The following is an 18,494-nucleotide window of genomic DNA, read 5'->3' on the forward strand; positions in this document are numbered from 1 at the left end:
GTCATTTAGCACTTCTGCCATTTCCACATTTTCTGTTATTGTTTTGTCCCCCTTCTTGTGTAATGGGACTACCCTGTCCTTGGTCTTCCTCTTGCTTCTAATGTATTTGTAGAATATTTTCATTTTACCCTTTATGTCTCTAGCTAGTTTAATCTTGTTTTGTGCCTTGGCCTTTCTAATTTTGTCCCTGCATACTTGTGTTATTTGTTTATATTCATCCTTTGTAATTTGAACTAGTTTCCACTTTTCGTAGGACTCTTTTGCTAACATCTATTTTCTTGAAATCCATTATCTTAATTGCGCTGTTTTCCCTCCTACCATTCCTTAGAATCATGAACGCTATCATTTTATGATCACTTTCACCCAAGCTGCCTTCCACTTTCAAATTCTCAACCAGTTCCTCCCTATTTGTCAAAATAAAATCTAGAACAGCCTCTTCCCTAGTAGCTTTCTCTGCCTTCTAAAATAAAAAAAGACTCCAATATATTCCAAGAGCTTGTTGGATAATCTGTGCCCTGAATATGGCCATAAATATGATTATAAAAGGAAGGAGTGCTGAGCCATTTGGAGACCAAGCATCCATCTTTATGAAAAAAATCCACTCAGCCTCACCTCAGTCCCTGGAAAAACCATGGAGCAGGTCATCAGGGAATCCATTTTGAAGCACTTGGAGGAGAGGAAGGTGATCAGGAACAGTTAATGTAGATTCACCAATGGCAAGTCATGCCTGACCAACCTGATTGCCTTCTATGATGAGGTAACTGGCTCTATGGTTATGGGGAAAGTGGTGGATGTGATACACATTGATTTTAGCAAAGCTTTTGATACAGTCTCCCACATTCTTGCCAGCAAGTTAAAGAAGTATGGATTGGATGAATGGACTATAAGATGGATAGAAAGCTGGATAGATTGTCGATCTCAACGGGTAGTGATCAACAGCTCGATGTCTAGTTGGCAGCCAGTATCAAGTGGAGTGCCCCAGGGGTCGGTCCTGCGGCCGGTTTTGTTCAACATCTTCATTAATGTTCTGAATGATGGGATGGATTGCACCCTCAGCAAGTTTTCAGATGACCCTAATCTGAGGGGAGAGCTAGATGTGCTGGAGGATAGGGATAGGGTCCAGAGTGACCTAGACAAATTAGAGGATTGGGCCAAAAGAAATCTGATGAGGATCAACAAGGACAAGTGCAGAGTCCTGCACTTAGGAAGGAAGAATCCCATGCACTGCTACAAGCTGGGGACCGACTGGCTAAGTGGCAGTACTGTAGAAAAGGACCCGGAGATTACAGTGGATGAGAAGCTGGAGATGAGTCAACAGTGTGCTCTTGTTGCCAAGAAGGCTTGGGCTGCATTAATAGGAGCATTGACAGCAGATCCGGAGAAGTGATTATTCCCCTCTATTCGGCACTGGTTAGGCCACATCTGGATTATTGCGTCCAGTTTTGGGCCCCCCACTACAGGAAGGCTGTGGACAAATTGGAGAGGGTCCAGCAGAGGGCAAAGAAAATGATTAGGGGGGTGGGGCATATGACTTATGAGGAGAGGCTGAGGGAACTGGGCTTATTTAGCCTGCAGAAAAGAAGAATAAGGGGGGATTTGATAGCAGCCTTCAACTACGTGAAGGGGGGTTCCAAAGAGAATAGAGCTAGTCTGTTCTCAGTAGTGGCAGATGACAGAAGAAGGAGCAATGGTCTCAAGTTGCAGTGGGGGAGGTCAAGGTTGGATATTAGGAAAAGCTATTTCACTAGGAGGGTGGTGAAGCACTGGAATGGGTTACCTAGGGAGGTGGTGGAATCTCCATCCTTAGAGGTTTTTAAGGCCGAGCTTGACAAAGCCCTGACTGGGATGATTTAGTTTGGGTTGGTCCTGCTTTGAGCAGGGGGTTGGACTAGATGACCTCCTGAGGTCTCTTTCAACCCTAATCCTCTATGATTCTATGAAAATCCTCTGTTCTATTACATAAATATGTTGTAAATATGAAACCCCTCCAAGCATCATATGTCATATCACTGCAAATAATAAGAGGTGCCAAAAGCTCATAATTTGGGAAATGTTGCTTGCACCCTGTGTCCTGTCAAAACAATTACTTCCTCCAATGTCACAGTCAGCTGATGTGACATGGTTTTCATGACATAGCTTCAGAGGCTGAGGAGAGCCGGTATTCTCAGTACACATGGATGAAACTACATAGATGTCTTCCTCTGACCAACTTGTAACATTTGTCCAAGATGAGTGAGAAGAATTCATATATGAGCACTGCCTCTTTTGCTGTCTACTGATATGGGCTACAGGGAGAAAAAATAAATCTTTGAAGATTTCTAACAAGCAATTCTTGGCATGTGGGTTGGATTGGTATTTGAACTGATAGTACTCGAGCTATGACAGGAAAACACAGTGGCTTGTGACTAGAATCTAGTTGATTCTATGCCCCACGCATTTGGGAATATTATTCAATGCACAGGAAAGCTGGAGTGGCAAACAGGATGTCAGTGGAATGGCAGTAGGTACTTGATGAGTATATAAAGTTGTGAACTGTATTAAAGTTAAGCCCAGTGCATGCCTCTTTGCTATTTTATGTGACAGAGCAGGCATTCAACACTGACAGCTCCTCTTCCACTCTGAAGTTCACTGGCTTTCATGGAGTAAATTTTGAATTACTTGTCTGAGCTCAGAGAAGACATAAGGGTTTTCCATCATGAATGTGGCTCTTCCTTTGCAGAATACTTCCCTGATCAGCATAGGCTTGCTCTGAATGGTTCTTTCCAGGAGCAGAATATAACCTAGGTTATTAACCTGAGGGTTGTGAACAGGAGGTTGTGGGTCCTGGTATGGACCACTGATCTTCTTCAACGCTTAGCCGGACAGTTGGCCATAGTGGTCGTTCGCCATTTGGTCCGTTCCTGTGCAACTACAAAGGCTTGATGGCCTGAGAGTTCAACAGTGGATCTAGTCCACATTAAATGAAAATGTGGCATGCATTAAATAGCTTACTAAAATCAAAATACACTGCAGTATGACTACTGTGGCCTGGTCTACACTAACCCCCAAATTCGAACTAAGGTACGCAACTTCAGCTACGTGAATAACGTAGTTGAAGTCGACATACCTTAGTTCGAACTTACCGCGGTTCAGACGCGGCAGGCAGGCTCCCCGTCGACTCCGCGGTACTCCTCTCGCCGAGCTGGAGTACCGCAGTCGACGGCGAGCGCATCCGGGATCGATTTATCGCGTCCAGACCAGACGCGATAAATCGAACCCGGAAGTTTGATTGCCAGCTGTCGAACTACCGCGGTAGTGTAGACCTGGCCTGTATTTGTTTATCCACAAAGGCCCCAAATCCTGCACTGATTTATGCTCATGCTTGACTATGCACTCAACACAATGGGATTACTCAAATGTGCTAAATCAAGTAAGAGTGTAAATCTTTGTAGGATAGGGGCCTCAGAGCCATGAAATATCTTTCTAAAAACACATGCTCTAGAGATCAGTCACAAGATATGGGATTGATATAGGAATTAATAGGTGATTTTTTTTTGCCTGTGTTGTACATAAGGTCAGGTCCCTTCTGACTTTAAAACCTGTTAGTCCATATTCTGTGTTTTGTTTTTCATTAACCTACACTGTCCACTGTTTCTCTTTTTCTCTAACAACTGACATACTGACTACTTTGAAAGTTTTTCTACAAATTTACCAGATAGTGAAGTAAAAAACTCTTACCAGTACTTCTCAGTGTCTCTCCCTCTCCCGTTTCTCTCTTCATAAATAAGAATGTTTGCCGGATACATGTCACAACCTCTCAAACTCTTACAAATAATTACCACTGGTTCCAATGCTACAGTTCTCCTATTGTCCTAGCCTATTCAGCAATTTCTAGAGAATCTTACTGAGCCTTGCTAAACTGAATAGAATCAGTTGCCGTGGAATTAACTTCTTCCTTCCTCATTCTGCTTTATGATCGCTCCCTGTCATTGTTATCTGATATTGCACTAAGCACTCTATTACTATGATCATTTCTAGAGATGACAAACAACATTTTAGCTGCCTCTTTAGTGTATTTTTTCTTAGTCCCTGATATTCTGCAGACCCCACCATTTGTGAGCAGCAAGAGTCATCCACAAAAGTTTTAAAATATAAGCTAAAACAAACAGCCCCCCCCCTCATTTTCTTCTAATTCACAAACTACCTCTGAGAGCTTTCCATTAATCAAGGCCATGTGACGAGTTTGATACTTTTACCTTTTGAAGTAAGATCACTTGGCCCATACATACTGGTAGCTCTATTTGTTTTTAAAGCATTATATAAAAACTAACTAAACTAATCCTCAGAGCACCATTGTTTGGTAGGCAAGTACCATAACAAAGATGGTACATGGTATGTAACAAACCATCCCCATTACAAAGATGGGAAAACTGAGGTTGAAATATTAAATGACTTTCCACAGGTCACAGAGGGAATCTGTCAGAAGCAGGATCAAATCTCAGGAGTTGCTGGCTCCCAATCCTGGGCATAGATCCCATGACCTCTCTCATTCTGATTGTTGAGCTGTTAGTACTAGGTACGTATAGTAGTGAGTGGATAACAGAATTCTCTGGGGCACAGAAGAGAATGGGATGACTGGAGGAGTGAGTCTGTGAATACAAAAAAATATTCCTTTTCCATTTCAAACTGCAGAGTTTGATGCCTCATTTACAATGATATCCAGTAAAAACTAGGATTAATTTCTTTGGGTTCACGATAACCAGATAAAAATGGAGGAATATAAATGCCTTCTACTGCACTCAGCTTCTATTTCACCTAATTAAGAGTAGCTTAAAACATTTCAGATTTCAGTTTAAGTAACAATTCTGGTAGACAGATGCTCATTTGAGGCCCAAACCATGAAAATTAGTTCTTTTTTAGAAGCACAAGTTACTGTCCTGCACAAAAAGTTTTAAGGTCTTTTAAACAAACTATATAATCTGAAAATATAGACTACAGAACACAAAGAGTAATGTTTGCACTATACTTGGGTTTCCTTGGTGACAAATTGGTTCATTTAGTTAATAAATGGAATGATGTATTTAATATTATTCTGACAATAAATGACTAGGCAGAAATTTGGATATAGCATCAAAGGCTCACTTTGTTGCAAAAGGAAAGAAAAAAAAGAATTGCTGTTCAGAATGCTTGTAATATGGAACATTTTGATAACCAATTTTCTCTTCACTAGTCCTACTTTTGCTAGGGTATTGAACGGATACAGACCCACGTAATCATACATTTCAGGTGGCTGCATGCCTCATTCATCAAGGCACAATTGCTTTCTCCTGGAAATCTCGCTCTTTGCTGTATCACAGGTGACAGTAAATTTTGGATATTACCAATTTGCAGACTCCTGGCTACCTGTATTCTGGAAGTGTGGAGTTATTAAAGCACATTATGAAATTATCTGTATTCTCAAGGAGGCAAATGTGTAATTTGCATGGGAAGTTTTTCAAAGAGTGAAATACTTCTTTTCTTTTTTTGCAGATAATGTCAAGTCTCTATTGTTTGCCTGTTTGCTAATGCATTATGATATATTTACATATCATCATAACTGTGCATGCTCCTTTTCAGAGGTTCTCTTTTTCTTAAAAAAAAACAACCACCTGTTTATGTCCCAAAGGGCATGAAATCTGGGATTAGACAAATATATGCAGATAGATACAGGGAAGAGGGATAGGGAAAGGAAGTACACGGATTAAAACCAATTAAAATAGTGTGACTTATATTACATAGCCAGCAAATCATACAGTGTGGTTTTATTTTTTAATAGAAGCAAGAGTGCACATTGGAGGGGAAAATATAAATTACTCATTTATCTTAAAGGGTTCTAAATTAACTATCAACTCAGGAGAGGGTTCTGGGCATCATTGTGGATGGTTCAATGGAAACCTCTTCTCAGTGTGCAGCTGAGGTGAACAAAACAAAGAAGATATTTGGACACATAAGGAATGGGATGGAAAATAATCTAATGCCTTTATTTAAGCCAATGGTATTGCCTCAGCTGGAATACTATGTAAAGTACTCATCACCTTACCTCAAAAAGGATAGTTCAGAACTGGAAGGTGTTCAAAAAGAGCAACGAAAATGATAAAGGGCCTGGAAAAACTATCATCTGAAGAGAGACTGAAAATATTGGGTTTACTTTAGGAAGGAGATGAGTACGAGAAAAACACAAAATAATGAATTGTCTAGAGAGAGTAGAACAGGAAGTTATATCTTCCTTGTCTCATAACATAAGAACAAAGGGACAGTCAATGAAATTAAAGGGTGGCAGATTCAAAACTGATAAAAGGAAAGTTTTTCACAGAAGGCATAATTAGACTGTGGTACTCATTGCTACATGAAGTTGCTGATGACAAGCATTTAGCAAGATTCAAGAAGAGACTGGGAATTTATATAGCTATCCAGAATATCCAGAGTTATCATAATTAAAGATAAATATTTTGGAAGGGATATAAAAATCTCATTCTTCTGGATAAAGCCAATGTCTATCCATTAGAGATCAGAGTGAGATCTCATTTGGGGTGCAGGGTTGAGGGGGAAACACACAGATTTTTTCACATCTGCTATGACACAGTTCTTAAACTTTCTTCTGACGCATCTGGTATTGTCCACTGACTGAGACAGAGTAAGGTTATCAGTTATGGATCAGTTATATTTATTCCATGAACATTCTGGGAATTGTACTTCATATAAACTCAGCTAAAACAATGGGTGAAATCATAAGGACAGCTTTGGTCATCAATTCAATTTCATTGGTGTTAATTCATGCACTGAGAGCAGGATTGAGAACAGTTATATAAGAACATAAGAACGGCCATACTGGGTCAGACCAAAGGTCCATCTAGCCCAGTATCCTGTCTACCGACAGTGGCCAATGCCAGGTGCCCCAGAGGGAGTGAACCTAACAGATAATGATCAAGTGATCTCTCTCCTGCCATCCATCTCCACCCTCTGACAAACAGAGTCTAGGGACACCATTCCTTACCCATCTTGGCTAATAGCCATTAATGGACTTAACCTTCATGAATTTATCCAGTTCTCTTTTAAACGCTGTTATATGAATTAGTCCCATTTAATAAATACAATCACTTTCTGGGAACCTCCAGGGCTCTGAGTTATGATCCTATTTCTAGTTGGCAGTTCTTTTGTCACAAAATTTTGTCCTGCATTTTACAAGTCTGATCTAATTTTCAAGTACTTATCTTCTCAGGTAAAACAAACAAACAAACTTGAATAGCCAAAATTGACAAACAAAAGGGGGGGAAAGAAGCCCACATCCAAGTCCATAACCCTAAACACCAAACAGACAAAAATAATGGTGGAATTACTTGACCAAATGCTTGATTAGGATGTCCAGCATCTCTCTGTTTTTCTCTGGTAATTTATGAACAAGTGCATGTACTGCCTCAACCCTGTAGTTTTGGTCATCGGATTCTGTTAAATAAAAATAAGGAGAATGTTATTAAATTAAGGTGCACCCAAAGATGTGTGTAAGGATGATGTTAATAACACTACACTAGGGCACACTACACATTACAATAAGGCAAACCATCAATCTGCTGTTAAAACTGCCTTCCAAAAATCTGAGAACAATTTAGATATGTTTATTACATGAACATTCTGGGAATTGTACTTCAAATAAACTCAGTTAATACAATGGGTGAAATCCTGAAGTCAGCAGGAGTTTTGCCATTGATTTCAACAGAGCCAGGATTTCATAGAATCATAGAATATCAGGGTTAGAAGGGACCTCAGGAGGTCATCTAGTCCAACCCCCTGCTCAAAGCAGGACCAATTCCAAACTACATCATCCCAGCCAGGGCTTTGTCAAGCCTGACCTTAAAAACCTCTAAGGAAGGAGATTCCACCACCTCCCTAGGTAACCCATTCCAGTGCTTCACCACCCTCCTAGTGAAAAAGTTTTTCCTAATATCCAACCTAAACCTCCCCCACTGCAACTTGAGACCATTACTCCTTGTTCTGTCAAACAAGGAGTAATCATTTGACCCAATGATCTTTAACAGCATCTAACCCCCCTTTATATTTCCTCTTATGGTGGTTTGAGGAGAGATGAGGATAATTAGCACTTTATGTATTTGTAAGTATCAGAAAAAAATCCAAATAATTAAGGTTGCACAGGCACAGAACCTTAATTCTAGCATTTATTAACTTTCGAGTGCTTGACTTTTAAACCTAAATATTCTTTTAACAGAGATTCTGTGTGTGTGGGTGTGTGGAGGAGGGAGGGAGAGAGAATACTACGTACATACATACTTTGATTTTGAGTTCCTCGGGGGCAGGAACTGTCTTTTTATTATGTTAGTACAGAACCCAGCACAGTGAGCCTGGGGCCTATGATTGGGGCCAGTTGGTGCTAATGCACTACAAATACATAATAATGTCCACGTATGTACAATTTCATATCTCTTGAAATAAATCATTGCCTGGGTTATTTGAAACAAAAGTAGGCTGAACATGGGAAGATATAGTGTAAGGAAAGTTCTCCAGAAACAGTGGGTAAGAGATGGATCAAAAAGAGTATTACTCTCCTGAAGACGTACTAATTTCTTTAGTGTTTTACTTACTAACGGCAATAATGAAATCCTTGTGCAACTTGAAGGTCATCAGTGGTTCTGTAAGACACCTGGTCATAAAATTTAAAAAAATATTTTAGAAAATGTATTACTTTTTAAAATCCTTTCTTGTCTTTTATTGCTGTTGCTACTATTTCAATATGCTTTTATATGATGACCGTCACCTTAGCATCTGGGTGCCAGATAATTATGTCCAATGAAACGAATTCATTGCCTACAGGCCACAACCTTAGCACCATTCAGTCACGTGCAAGGTCTGATGAAAATCTTCTCTAGCTAAATCCAGTGCCACTCTGTGAGTAACTTAAAGAGGAATGCCAGTACCATTGCCTTGATCACAGACCACGGGCCTGACTGCCTTCTCACTTACGAAGCTGTAAAATCAGGGATAACTCCACTGAAATCATCAGCAGTGTTGCTGACGGTAGAAAAGTGAGGGGCCAATTAGGCTTCAAGCCTGAGCTGGTGAAATCCAAATATATCATGAAGACCCCAGTATGGCACTGAAATCCTGATATGTAGTGAACTGGGAAGACTCTTCATTCAAAAGGCAACTTATGAATTGTCTGCAGTCATAAGAAACATTATTACTGCCATTTCTTATTATAAAATTGCATAAGTAACAACCTCACCCTAACCAAGATTTTCAGAAGTGATTAGTGATTTTTGATGCCTCCATTTTTGGATGACCAACTTGACTGAGTTTCAGAGGTTTGGATTTTTAGGAAGTGCTGAACACCTACCCTCTATAAGCTTGGTCCCTTCAAAGTGTCCCAAATTGTCACCCAAAAGTTGAGGACCCCAAAATCACAGTCACTCTAGAAAATCATGACCCTTATTTTTAAAGGGTTTCGAAATTGCTGAAGGTTTAGTATGAATTTGCTAATTGTTTGGGGATATATTTATTCCCAATACCTGTAAAGTGACCTGTATCATAGGATATGAAATGAGAATTTATGCAGGGAGCCACGATTTTATCCTGCTCTAACAATAAATTAGTGAAATATCATGCTGTGCAATTTAGATAAAGGATTTAACAAATTAGAAAGATTGCCTCATACTGTGCAGTTTAGATAAAGGATTTACATCTCAACAAATGCAATTAACTTATCCCCCCTCCCAATGTAGGGTTTTATAGAGCACAACTGATTCAACAGCAGGCAGACAGATAGCATAATCAAATGCAGATTCATTTATATATAATTACTGGAATATTATTAGGCTAGCCAAAATCACTATATATATTTAGTGTTCTAAGGGGGTGAAAGAGATGTAATGCAATATCAATAAATAAGGGTAAATGGACATGAAATGAGATACACGTAGAGCATCATACTCACCTGAGGTAGTTTTTTAGTCCGCTTGTTATTGTTTTATTGTCCCAAACGTCCATATCAATATCCATATCAGGAGGAGATTTAGGGGCTGGTAGAAAATTGAATTAGGACTGTATTATACTTTGACTAGCAGACTAGTTAGGAAAGCAACACAACACTTAAACAACATACAAAGATTATGTGTTAATTTCTTATGGTTATTTTATTACCCAGATTAACTAACACCTTGAACATACATTGAAATCCTTTAATTTTTGTCAAGTGTCAGAAAAATGGAATAGCATCTAGTACATAGACGTCTCAACTATGTGCCCAACTTCAAAGAGTAAACTAAACCCAAGGTGATACAGGGGTTGCCAGTTGCTTTGGTTTTGATATAGAGCAATCTTCAAAAGAGAGGGAGGTTATATCCAGATTAGCAAAATAAGGGAAACCCCAGGACCACCAACAAAGAAAAATGTTATAAACTATGAGTTATTAATGGATGATGGTTGTAATATATTGACCTAAAGTTGAGGGACACTTCTGGGTGTTTGGTATTCCATGCCTTGACAAACAGGTCCAATAAACTGAGCATTAAAATTAAATGAAGAAAGGGATTTATAGATGTATTTACATAATCCCAGCTGCAAAATATAAACAAATCCAATGGGTCTCATTTTTCTCAACTGTCTGCATGTGCCACCTTTGCTCCATGATTTGTATTGACTGCCCATTTGTTTCTGAATTGAATTTAAGATGTTGTTTTTGATTGGTAAAGACCTAAAGGTCTTGGAGTGTTTCGATGGGAGACACTTCCTCTATCCTCAGTCAGTAGTAGACACACTCCAAGGATTCCCCTTAAGTTAAGAGAGAGGGCTGGCAGCAGAGTGTTCTCAGATCTGGAGCCAGCTTTCCTGAATAGCCTGGGTTTGTTGACCACTGGAGCATGTTGCAATGTACATCCATTTATACAGGCTGCTGTGGAATTAGTGTTTGATTAAATGTGGGAGGGGAGTTCTGTGTTTCATAGAGGATTGAGTCCTGTTGATCACTGGGAGGTAAAACTTTTTTTTCCCTTTTAATTTGTGTCGGGGTGTTGAGAGCTCTGGAAAGATTTCCTGTTTCATTTTTTAATAAATTCAAATAAATAAACTAAATTAATTGTGAAAAATGCACATCTATCCATAGTCTGTGTATGCAATTTCAATGACTCTGCACAAACTGAGGCTATGTCTACACTACTACACGACCTACGCTACACAATTCCAGCTATGTGAATAACGTAGCTGGAGTCAATGTACCTTAGGTTGAGTTAATGTGGGGTCTACACCGCAGGAGGTTGTAGGGGTAGAAGTACAGGGGTTGACTGGAGAGCCATCTGCAGTCGATTTGGCAGGTCTTTACTAGTCCTGCTAAATCGACCGCTGGTGTATCAATCTCAGAGCGTCGATCCTGGCTGTAGTGTAGACCTGTCCTGAGTAACAGTGACCAGTTACATACATAGCTAACTATTTGCATGCTTCCTCACTTAATTTGCCACCTGTAATTGCAAGTGCAAACTAAACTTACTATTGTACACACATTTTTGAGCAAAGACAGTGAAGGAAATCATGTCCATAATGTCCTTAGTGGATATTAGAGTTTTTCATACAAAATCTTCCAAAACTTACAAAATATGGTATTCATCAGCTTTTGCACTTTGGAGTTTACACCTCCTATTCTGTACAGCCCCAAGATTGTGATACCTATATGGAAAAAATACAGGATAATGAACAGAATCATGGCACCATGGTACAGCATGTTCATGTAAATGGACACATAGGTGAGACATTTGGGTGTAAATTTTCAAAATGGTTTATGAGGTTTAACCATCCATTAATTTACAGGAAGTTATGCAGCTAAATTCCTGTACACCACTTTGGACTATTTAGTGCCATTTTGGAAAATTACCACACATATTTTACTGATATTACACCATATTATAAACAAATCTTAGCTGCACGTTAATTAAATGAAACCCCACAAAAGGGCCCAACATTCTGTCTGACTGACTCACGGAAAGGTGCCATGATAGCAGACACTGGAATGATGTCTGAGAAGTGAAAAATAAGTCCCAGAAGCACTCTAGAGGCATGTCCTCACTTCCTAGCCCTGTTCTTGCTTACCAAGAAATGTAAACTTGTGTAACGCAAGCCACTTCCATCGAGTTACTCTGAATTTACACCAGTGCAAATGAGAACGGAATAATGTCCTCCATATTCAAATGTTGCTGACAATTACAGCAATTACTTTTGTACAAAATTTACTGGTGATACAAACAATTCTACTTAAAATATCTGCACAGTCTAGTGTTTTCCTTGTTTATCTGCAGTACTGCAGCTACTTTGTCAATGCTGAATGACAGGACTGTTTTAATTTGTAGAGCCCAAAACAAGATGATGAGACAGCCTTAGGTCCCAATTATCCTCAAACGGTTAAGACAGGCATGGCCCAAATGCAAAGAATATTTTTTATAGTACAGTATGCTAAAATGCTACTGGATAATGTTCTATTTTAGGCCTTTATAGTAATATATTTTAACACTCAAATGATGGGACTTGACTTGACTTGATCTCCTTTTTTTCCTTAGCACCTTATACTATAGAGAGTTCTTAGGTGTAACCATGGCAAAGTTCTTTTCTGAGGATGTTTGAGAAAAAACAATTATAATTTGTCGCAATCTCAAAAGCCTAAACAGGAGGATGCTTCTTAAGTTCAGCCAAATTATTTAGAAAATCATTCCTAATACATATATTTAATTTTAATTTTGATGTTATTAAACTTTGTCTATTTGCCATATCAAGTTTTACTATTTAAAAATGCTTGTATTATTGGTGCCTCTTTCAACATAATGTTCAAAATTCTGCTCTCAGTAAGAAGCACATGACCTTATTTGTTTCAGAAGGTTACGTAGGAATAACTGAGGACTGATTTATTATGAGTAGTAAAATATTATATCAGCAGTAGCTACAGTATTATTTTGTTGTTCTTCCCATATAGTGCATACATTTCCTACTATTGTTATTAAACACAAACAATGGATAAACAATGGATGAAATGTATAACTGGTGTAAGGCAAATAAAGTTAAGGGAGTAAGCTAGGGATAAATTTGTCCCAATGTGTATTAAATACAACTGAGCATTAAATTGACTAATAACAGAAAAGTGTTAATTTTTTAAAAAAACAATAAGTTGCAATAATTTATTCTTAAATGATAAATTAAAGACAGTCTTTATGGAAGATTTTGGCAACAGTGTTTCAGCTGTGAAAAGTACAAGTTGAGTGACACATAGATTCCAAACTGCACTTGGAAAATATTTTCTGTTTAAGCATTGTAAAGTAACCTATGTCAGAGAAAACCATATTGTGGAAGCAGATATTGTGCATACTATGTAATATATAGAGTGTAATGTAATACCTACCTCTTGTCTCCACAGCAACAATACATTTCCTCACAAAGTTAAAACCTGCTTCATTTAAGAACACTATAAATTGAAGAAAAATACATTATTTACTTTAATCTGGCTTTCTGGTTAGCTACATCTTCATGTTAGGATCAAATGTGAGCCCTAAACATTTGTCCATAAGAGCATAGCACCTAGAGGTAGTAACTATTATTTATATTATTGTTTAATTACATCTTTATCCTAAAAGAATGCAATCAAACTTTCTGCTCATTAGTACATTCATGTGTGTTTGTTGTTATATTTTTAGTATGTATATTTCAAAACCAGAATTCTTTAACATCTGTTAGAAATAAAAATGCGGTACCCTAGCCCCAACACTTGTATGGCCGAAAGCGTGTCTCTGTATAAAAGGATGCTGTCATAAATATAAAGGGAAGGGTAACAACCTTTATGTATGCAGTAACATAAATCCCTCCTGGCCAGAGGTACAGAATCACTTACCGGTAAGGGGTTAATCAGTTCAATTAACCTTGTTGGCATCTGACCAGAAGGACCAATGGGGAAAGAAGATACTTTCAAATGGGAGGGGTGGGGGAGGAGATGGGGGAGAGAGGAGGTTTTGTTTGTGCTCTCTTTGTTGGTTCCCTCTCGGGACAAAGAGAGAGACCAAGCAGGTAACCCAGCTCCTAAAAAGATCCGGAACTGATACATCTAAAAATTACTGAAATTGTAAGTAAAAGCAAGGAAATGCGTTAGATTATCTTTTGTTTAATTTGTGAATTTTCCCTATGCTAAGAGGGAGGTTTATGCCTGTTTTTGTAACTTTGAAGTTGAGCCTAGAGGGGAATCCTCTGTGTTTTAAATCTTTTTATTTACCCTGTAAAGTTATCTTCAATCCTGATTTTGCAGGTGTGATTCTTTTAATTTTTTTTTTAAATAAAATTCTTCTTTTAAGAACCTGATTGATTTTCAGTGTCCTAAAAATCAGAGATTGTGCTCACTTTGTTAACCTATCGGTTGGTATATTATTCTCAAGCCCTCCCCCCCCAGGAAAGGGGGTGAAGGAGCTTGGGGGGATATTTTGGGGGAGATAGGGCTCCAAGTGGCCCCTCCCTGAATGTTTGTTTAAATCACTTGGTGGTGGCAGCAATACCGTCCAAGGACAAGGAAAGGAATTTGTGCCTTGGGGAAGTTTTTAACTTAAGCTGTTGGAATATAAGCTTAGGGGGTGTCTTTCATTCGGGTCCCCACATCTGTACCCCAGAGTTCAGAGTGCGGAGGGAACCCTGACAGATGCACATTCTAAGAATACAGAAACAAAACAATAAGAGAATGAACCAAACACAGATGCCTACAGTTTCTACTAGACACCTTCCCCTCAGCTCAATACTCTGCTCTGCAGACTTACAGAGGTGCTTCACTTCACACACTGAGTAGTCCCATCAATGTCAATTGATTTAAATGAGACTACTAACCATGCATAAAAATGAGCATGTGTGTAAGGCTTTCCAGGACCAGGGCCTAAGACATGAATAATATATTTTATCGTTGTCTTATTATATCTTAATAAATTATATACTATGGCTGGGATTTTCAAAGGCACAGAAGGGAGTTAGGTGCCCATCTCCCATTGATTTCCAGGGGTTCAGGTGCCTAATTTCCTTAGGCTTCACTGAAAATCCCAGGCTTCAATGTTAATTTCCTGATTTGGATTCCCAAAAAAGGTAGACTGAACAAACAAGCATTATGATAAAATTACTGATGGGCAGGCTCTGGAGGAACTTGTTGGGGTTTACACATTAGCACTTATCACCAACCACTTGAAAGAAAATAACTTGAGCTCTTGGAGAAGCTGAAATGTCAGGTTAAACTGAACACAACATCCTTGCACGTGTGAAGGTAAAACCAAAAAAGATAATCACTCACAAAATGAAAATTGCCAGAATGTAGGAAAACAGCATTTGCTAAAGACTTTAAGTAGTGTTGTTAATACAAACGAGTATTTTTCAGATTGGTCTTCAATGCTCATTTTTCTAACTAGTTAAATTAAAAACATTTCAAAGCAATATTTTCATCATAATTAAAATAATTACCACCAAGTAAAAGACCATATATGTTGGTTTCCAATTAGCCAAATGTGTGTGTGTGGGGGGGGGGGGGGAGGGAGAGAGGTTGTGGGGGTACGTATGTATGGGATAGCTGAAAAGGTAGTACCTCTGCATAGACAGCCACATCCACAAGGTGTGGTTTGCTTGCAGTTGGTCCTGGTGATTACTCAGCTCTCACTAGTGGTTCCAAATTGATGTGAGTGTACTGCAGCACCACACCCTAGGACTTTGCCTTGGCTGGCATGCTAAACCTAGTGAGGATAGCTAGCAGTGATAAACACTGGGGAAAGGGCACGTCTGGCTGTCCAAGTGCACAAAGTCTCCTAAGGCAAAGCCAGCAAAAACAACGTTCAAAGCATAAAATGTGGAAATGGTGCTGGAGCAAGCTAGTGGGTAGCTTAAAGCAGTGTTGCAGACTGATTACAATACACTGATCAACCATAAAGCCAGGAGTCATGGTAGAACACTTGGCAAATACTGGACCATAGAATCTGAATGAGGAATGTTAAGAGAAAGAAAATATGCTGGATCGGTTGTCATCGGGACAAACATGGGTCAGCTTCAATCGATAGTATGCAAAGTATGTATAACAACACGCAAATCAGGGAATTACATGATGAAGTTGAAGGATATTTATTGGAACATGGGATGTAAGAACATTATACCAGGCTGGAGCACTTGTGGTAATGATCCACGAGTTTGAAAATGATCCATGAGTGGCAAATCATTGGTCTATGTGAAACGAGATATTGAGACGGTAAAGGAGAATTCTACCATGATGAACATAGAATATTGACATTGGTAAGAGACGATGGTGGATGATGGTGTTGCATTGGTGCTAAAGCCAAAGGTAAAATAGATTCTCATCGCATTTAACCCAATATCTCCTTGTATGTTGAAGGTGAAATTCAAAATCAAATCCGATGCGGTTACAGTAGTAAGGGATATGTGCCGACTTCAGCAGCATCCAAGGAAGAAATTGAATATTTTTATATTCATCTGCAGAAAACAATCCAAAAAGTTTCAAGACAAGACATATTATTGGTGATGGGAGATTTGAATGCAAAAGTAGAATTGGACTGGAATTCCTGGGCTGCAGCCATAGGCAGAGTTGGATTAGATGAAGAAAATGTAAGAGGAGAAAGGCTACTAAATTTCTGCTTATGCAACAACCTGGTGGTAACAAACACACTATTTCAACAAAGAAAGCTGCAGAAGAAGTGGGAGCAGTGGAGGCAAAAGACATATCTGGCTTCAAGACTAAGCTTGATAAGTTTATGGAGGGAATGGTATGATGGGATAGCCTAATCTTTGACTATTAGTAGTAAATATGCACAATGGCCTGCGATGGGACACTAGATAGGGTGGGATCTGAGTTACTACAGAAAATTCTTTCTTGGGTGTCTGGCTGGTGAGTCTTGCCCACATTCTCACGGTTTAGCTGATCGCCATATTTGGGGTCGGGAAGGAATTTTCCTCCAGGGCAGATTGGCAGAGGCCCTGGGGGTATTTCGCCTTCCTCTGCAGCGTGGGGCCTGGGTCACTTGCTGGAGGATTCTCTGCACCTTGAAGTCTTTAAACCACAAGTTGAGGACTTCAATAGCTCAGACATAGGTCAGGGGTTTGTTACAGGAGTGGGTGGGTGAGATTCTGTGGCCTGCGTTGTGCAGGAGGTCAGACTAGAAGATCATAATGGTCCCTTCTGACCTTAAAGTCTATGAGTCTATGACATGTCACCTGATGGACAAATGAAGAACATGACAGACTTTGTACTTGTGAATCAAGTCTGTTGTCATGAAGATCATTTGCAGCTGATATCGGATCAGATAATAAATTTGGGCTGGCATCAATAGGTTGAGGCTGAGAGCAACTGAAAAAGTGCCAAGAACTAAGATCTATGCCATGGACAAACTGAAAAAGCCAGATATCAGGAAAAAATACAAAGTAGTAATGTGGAAAAATATCACATCTTCAGTGAAAGAAGAAACGCACAACGAAGAGACATGTGTGACATACTGTACCCAGGTTACCCCCTGTACCCACATATCCCCCACTCATATATGGTTCTGACATTTTGTACAAAGTATGCCTTGCTAGGTGAAAAGTTATGATTTGTTGAAATTCATTATCCTGTTTAAATGTGTTTATCTTCATTGTATATGAAGTTATGAGATTTTGCTATATGTTTACCTGTTATGAGTCTGGGAAATGCTCACATACTAGCTCCTCAGAGAAAACAAAAGAGTGACCAACACCCAGCCAGGTGTTAAACGACCATCACCGGCTATTCTCCAGTAGGGGAGTTGAAAACAAAGACAGTTGCTCGAGCATGTACACTATGGGGGCGGCCTAACCCCATGACACTGCAAAGATTTTCCCTGAACCTGGGAAAAAGTATAAATGAGGCACAGTGACATTACCAAGGTGCCTGCAGCTTCCCCCCATCTCTACACAAGGAAGCAAGATAGTCTAGAACAGAATGATCTCCACTGAGACTTTGGGAGGGGCCGGACCTAACTGGAAGGCGTTCCAGTTAGCAGAAACTGCTGTGAAGTTTTGGGTGGGAGAAATCCTCTTGCTTTTAGAATTATTAGCCTGGTAAAATATAGGATTTAGATAGCGGTTTTGCTCTTTTATTTCCTTTTGTAATCAACTCTAATCTTCTATGCCAATGTCACTTAATCACTTAAAATCTATCTTTCTCTAGTTAATAAACTTGGCTTGATGTTTAATCTAAGACAGTGAGTTTGTCAAAAGTGCTTGGGGGATCCACTCAGATTACAGAGGCTGGGGCATGTCCACTACCCTTCAAAGAAAAGGAGGGAGGGATAGCTCAGTGGTTTGAGCATTGGCCTACTAAATCCAGGGTTGTGAGTTCAATCCTTGAGGGGGCCATTTAGGGATCTGGGGCAAAAATCTGTCTGGGGATTGGTCCTGCTGTGAGCAGGGGGTTAGACTAGATGACCTCCTCAGGTCCCTTCCAACCCTGATATTCTATG

The 18,494-nt window shown here is 39.4% G+C and overlaps 1 protein-coding gene across 1 annotated transcript in view; it reads right to left on the reverse strand.

Moving 5' to 3' along the window:
- ARHGAP42 (Rho GTPase activating protein 42) overlaps window positions 1–18,494 on the reverse strand; it is a 296,892-nt gene that overhangs the window by 32,118 nt on the left and 246,280 nt on the right. Inside the window, exons 13-17 of the mRNA XM_065406329.1 lie at window positions 13,403–13,465; window positions 11,611–11,685; window positions 9,962–10,046; window positions 8,613–8,671; window positions 7,356–7,461 (exon numbers count right to left, since the gene is read on the reverse strand). Coding sequence (XP_065262401.1) covers window positions 7,356–7,461; window positions 8,613–8,671; window positions 9,962–10,046; window positions 11,611–11,685; window positions 13,403–13,465 — 388 coding nt within the window. The remainder of the gene's footprint in view (window positions 1–7,355; window positions 7,462–8,612; window positions 8,672–9,961; window positions 10,047–11,610; window positions 11,686–13,402; window positions 13,466–18,494) is intronic.

Source organism: Emys orbicularis, chromosome 1, assembly GCF_028017835.1.
Source record: "Emys orbicularis isolate rEmyOrb1 chromosome 1, rEmyOrb1.hap1, whole genome shotgun sequence".
In the NCBI taxonomy this organism is placed as follows: Eukaryota; Metazoa; Chordata; order Testudines; family Emydidae; genus Emys; species Emys orbicularis.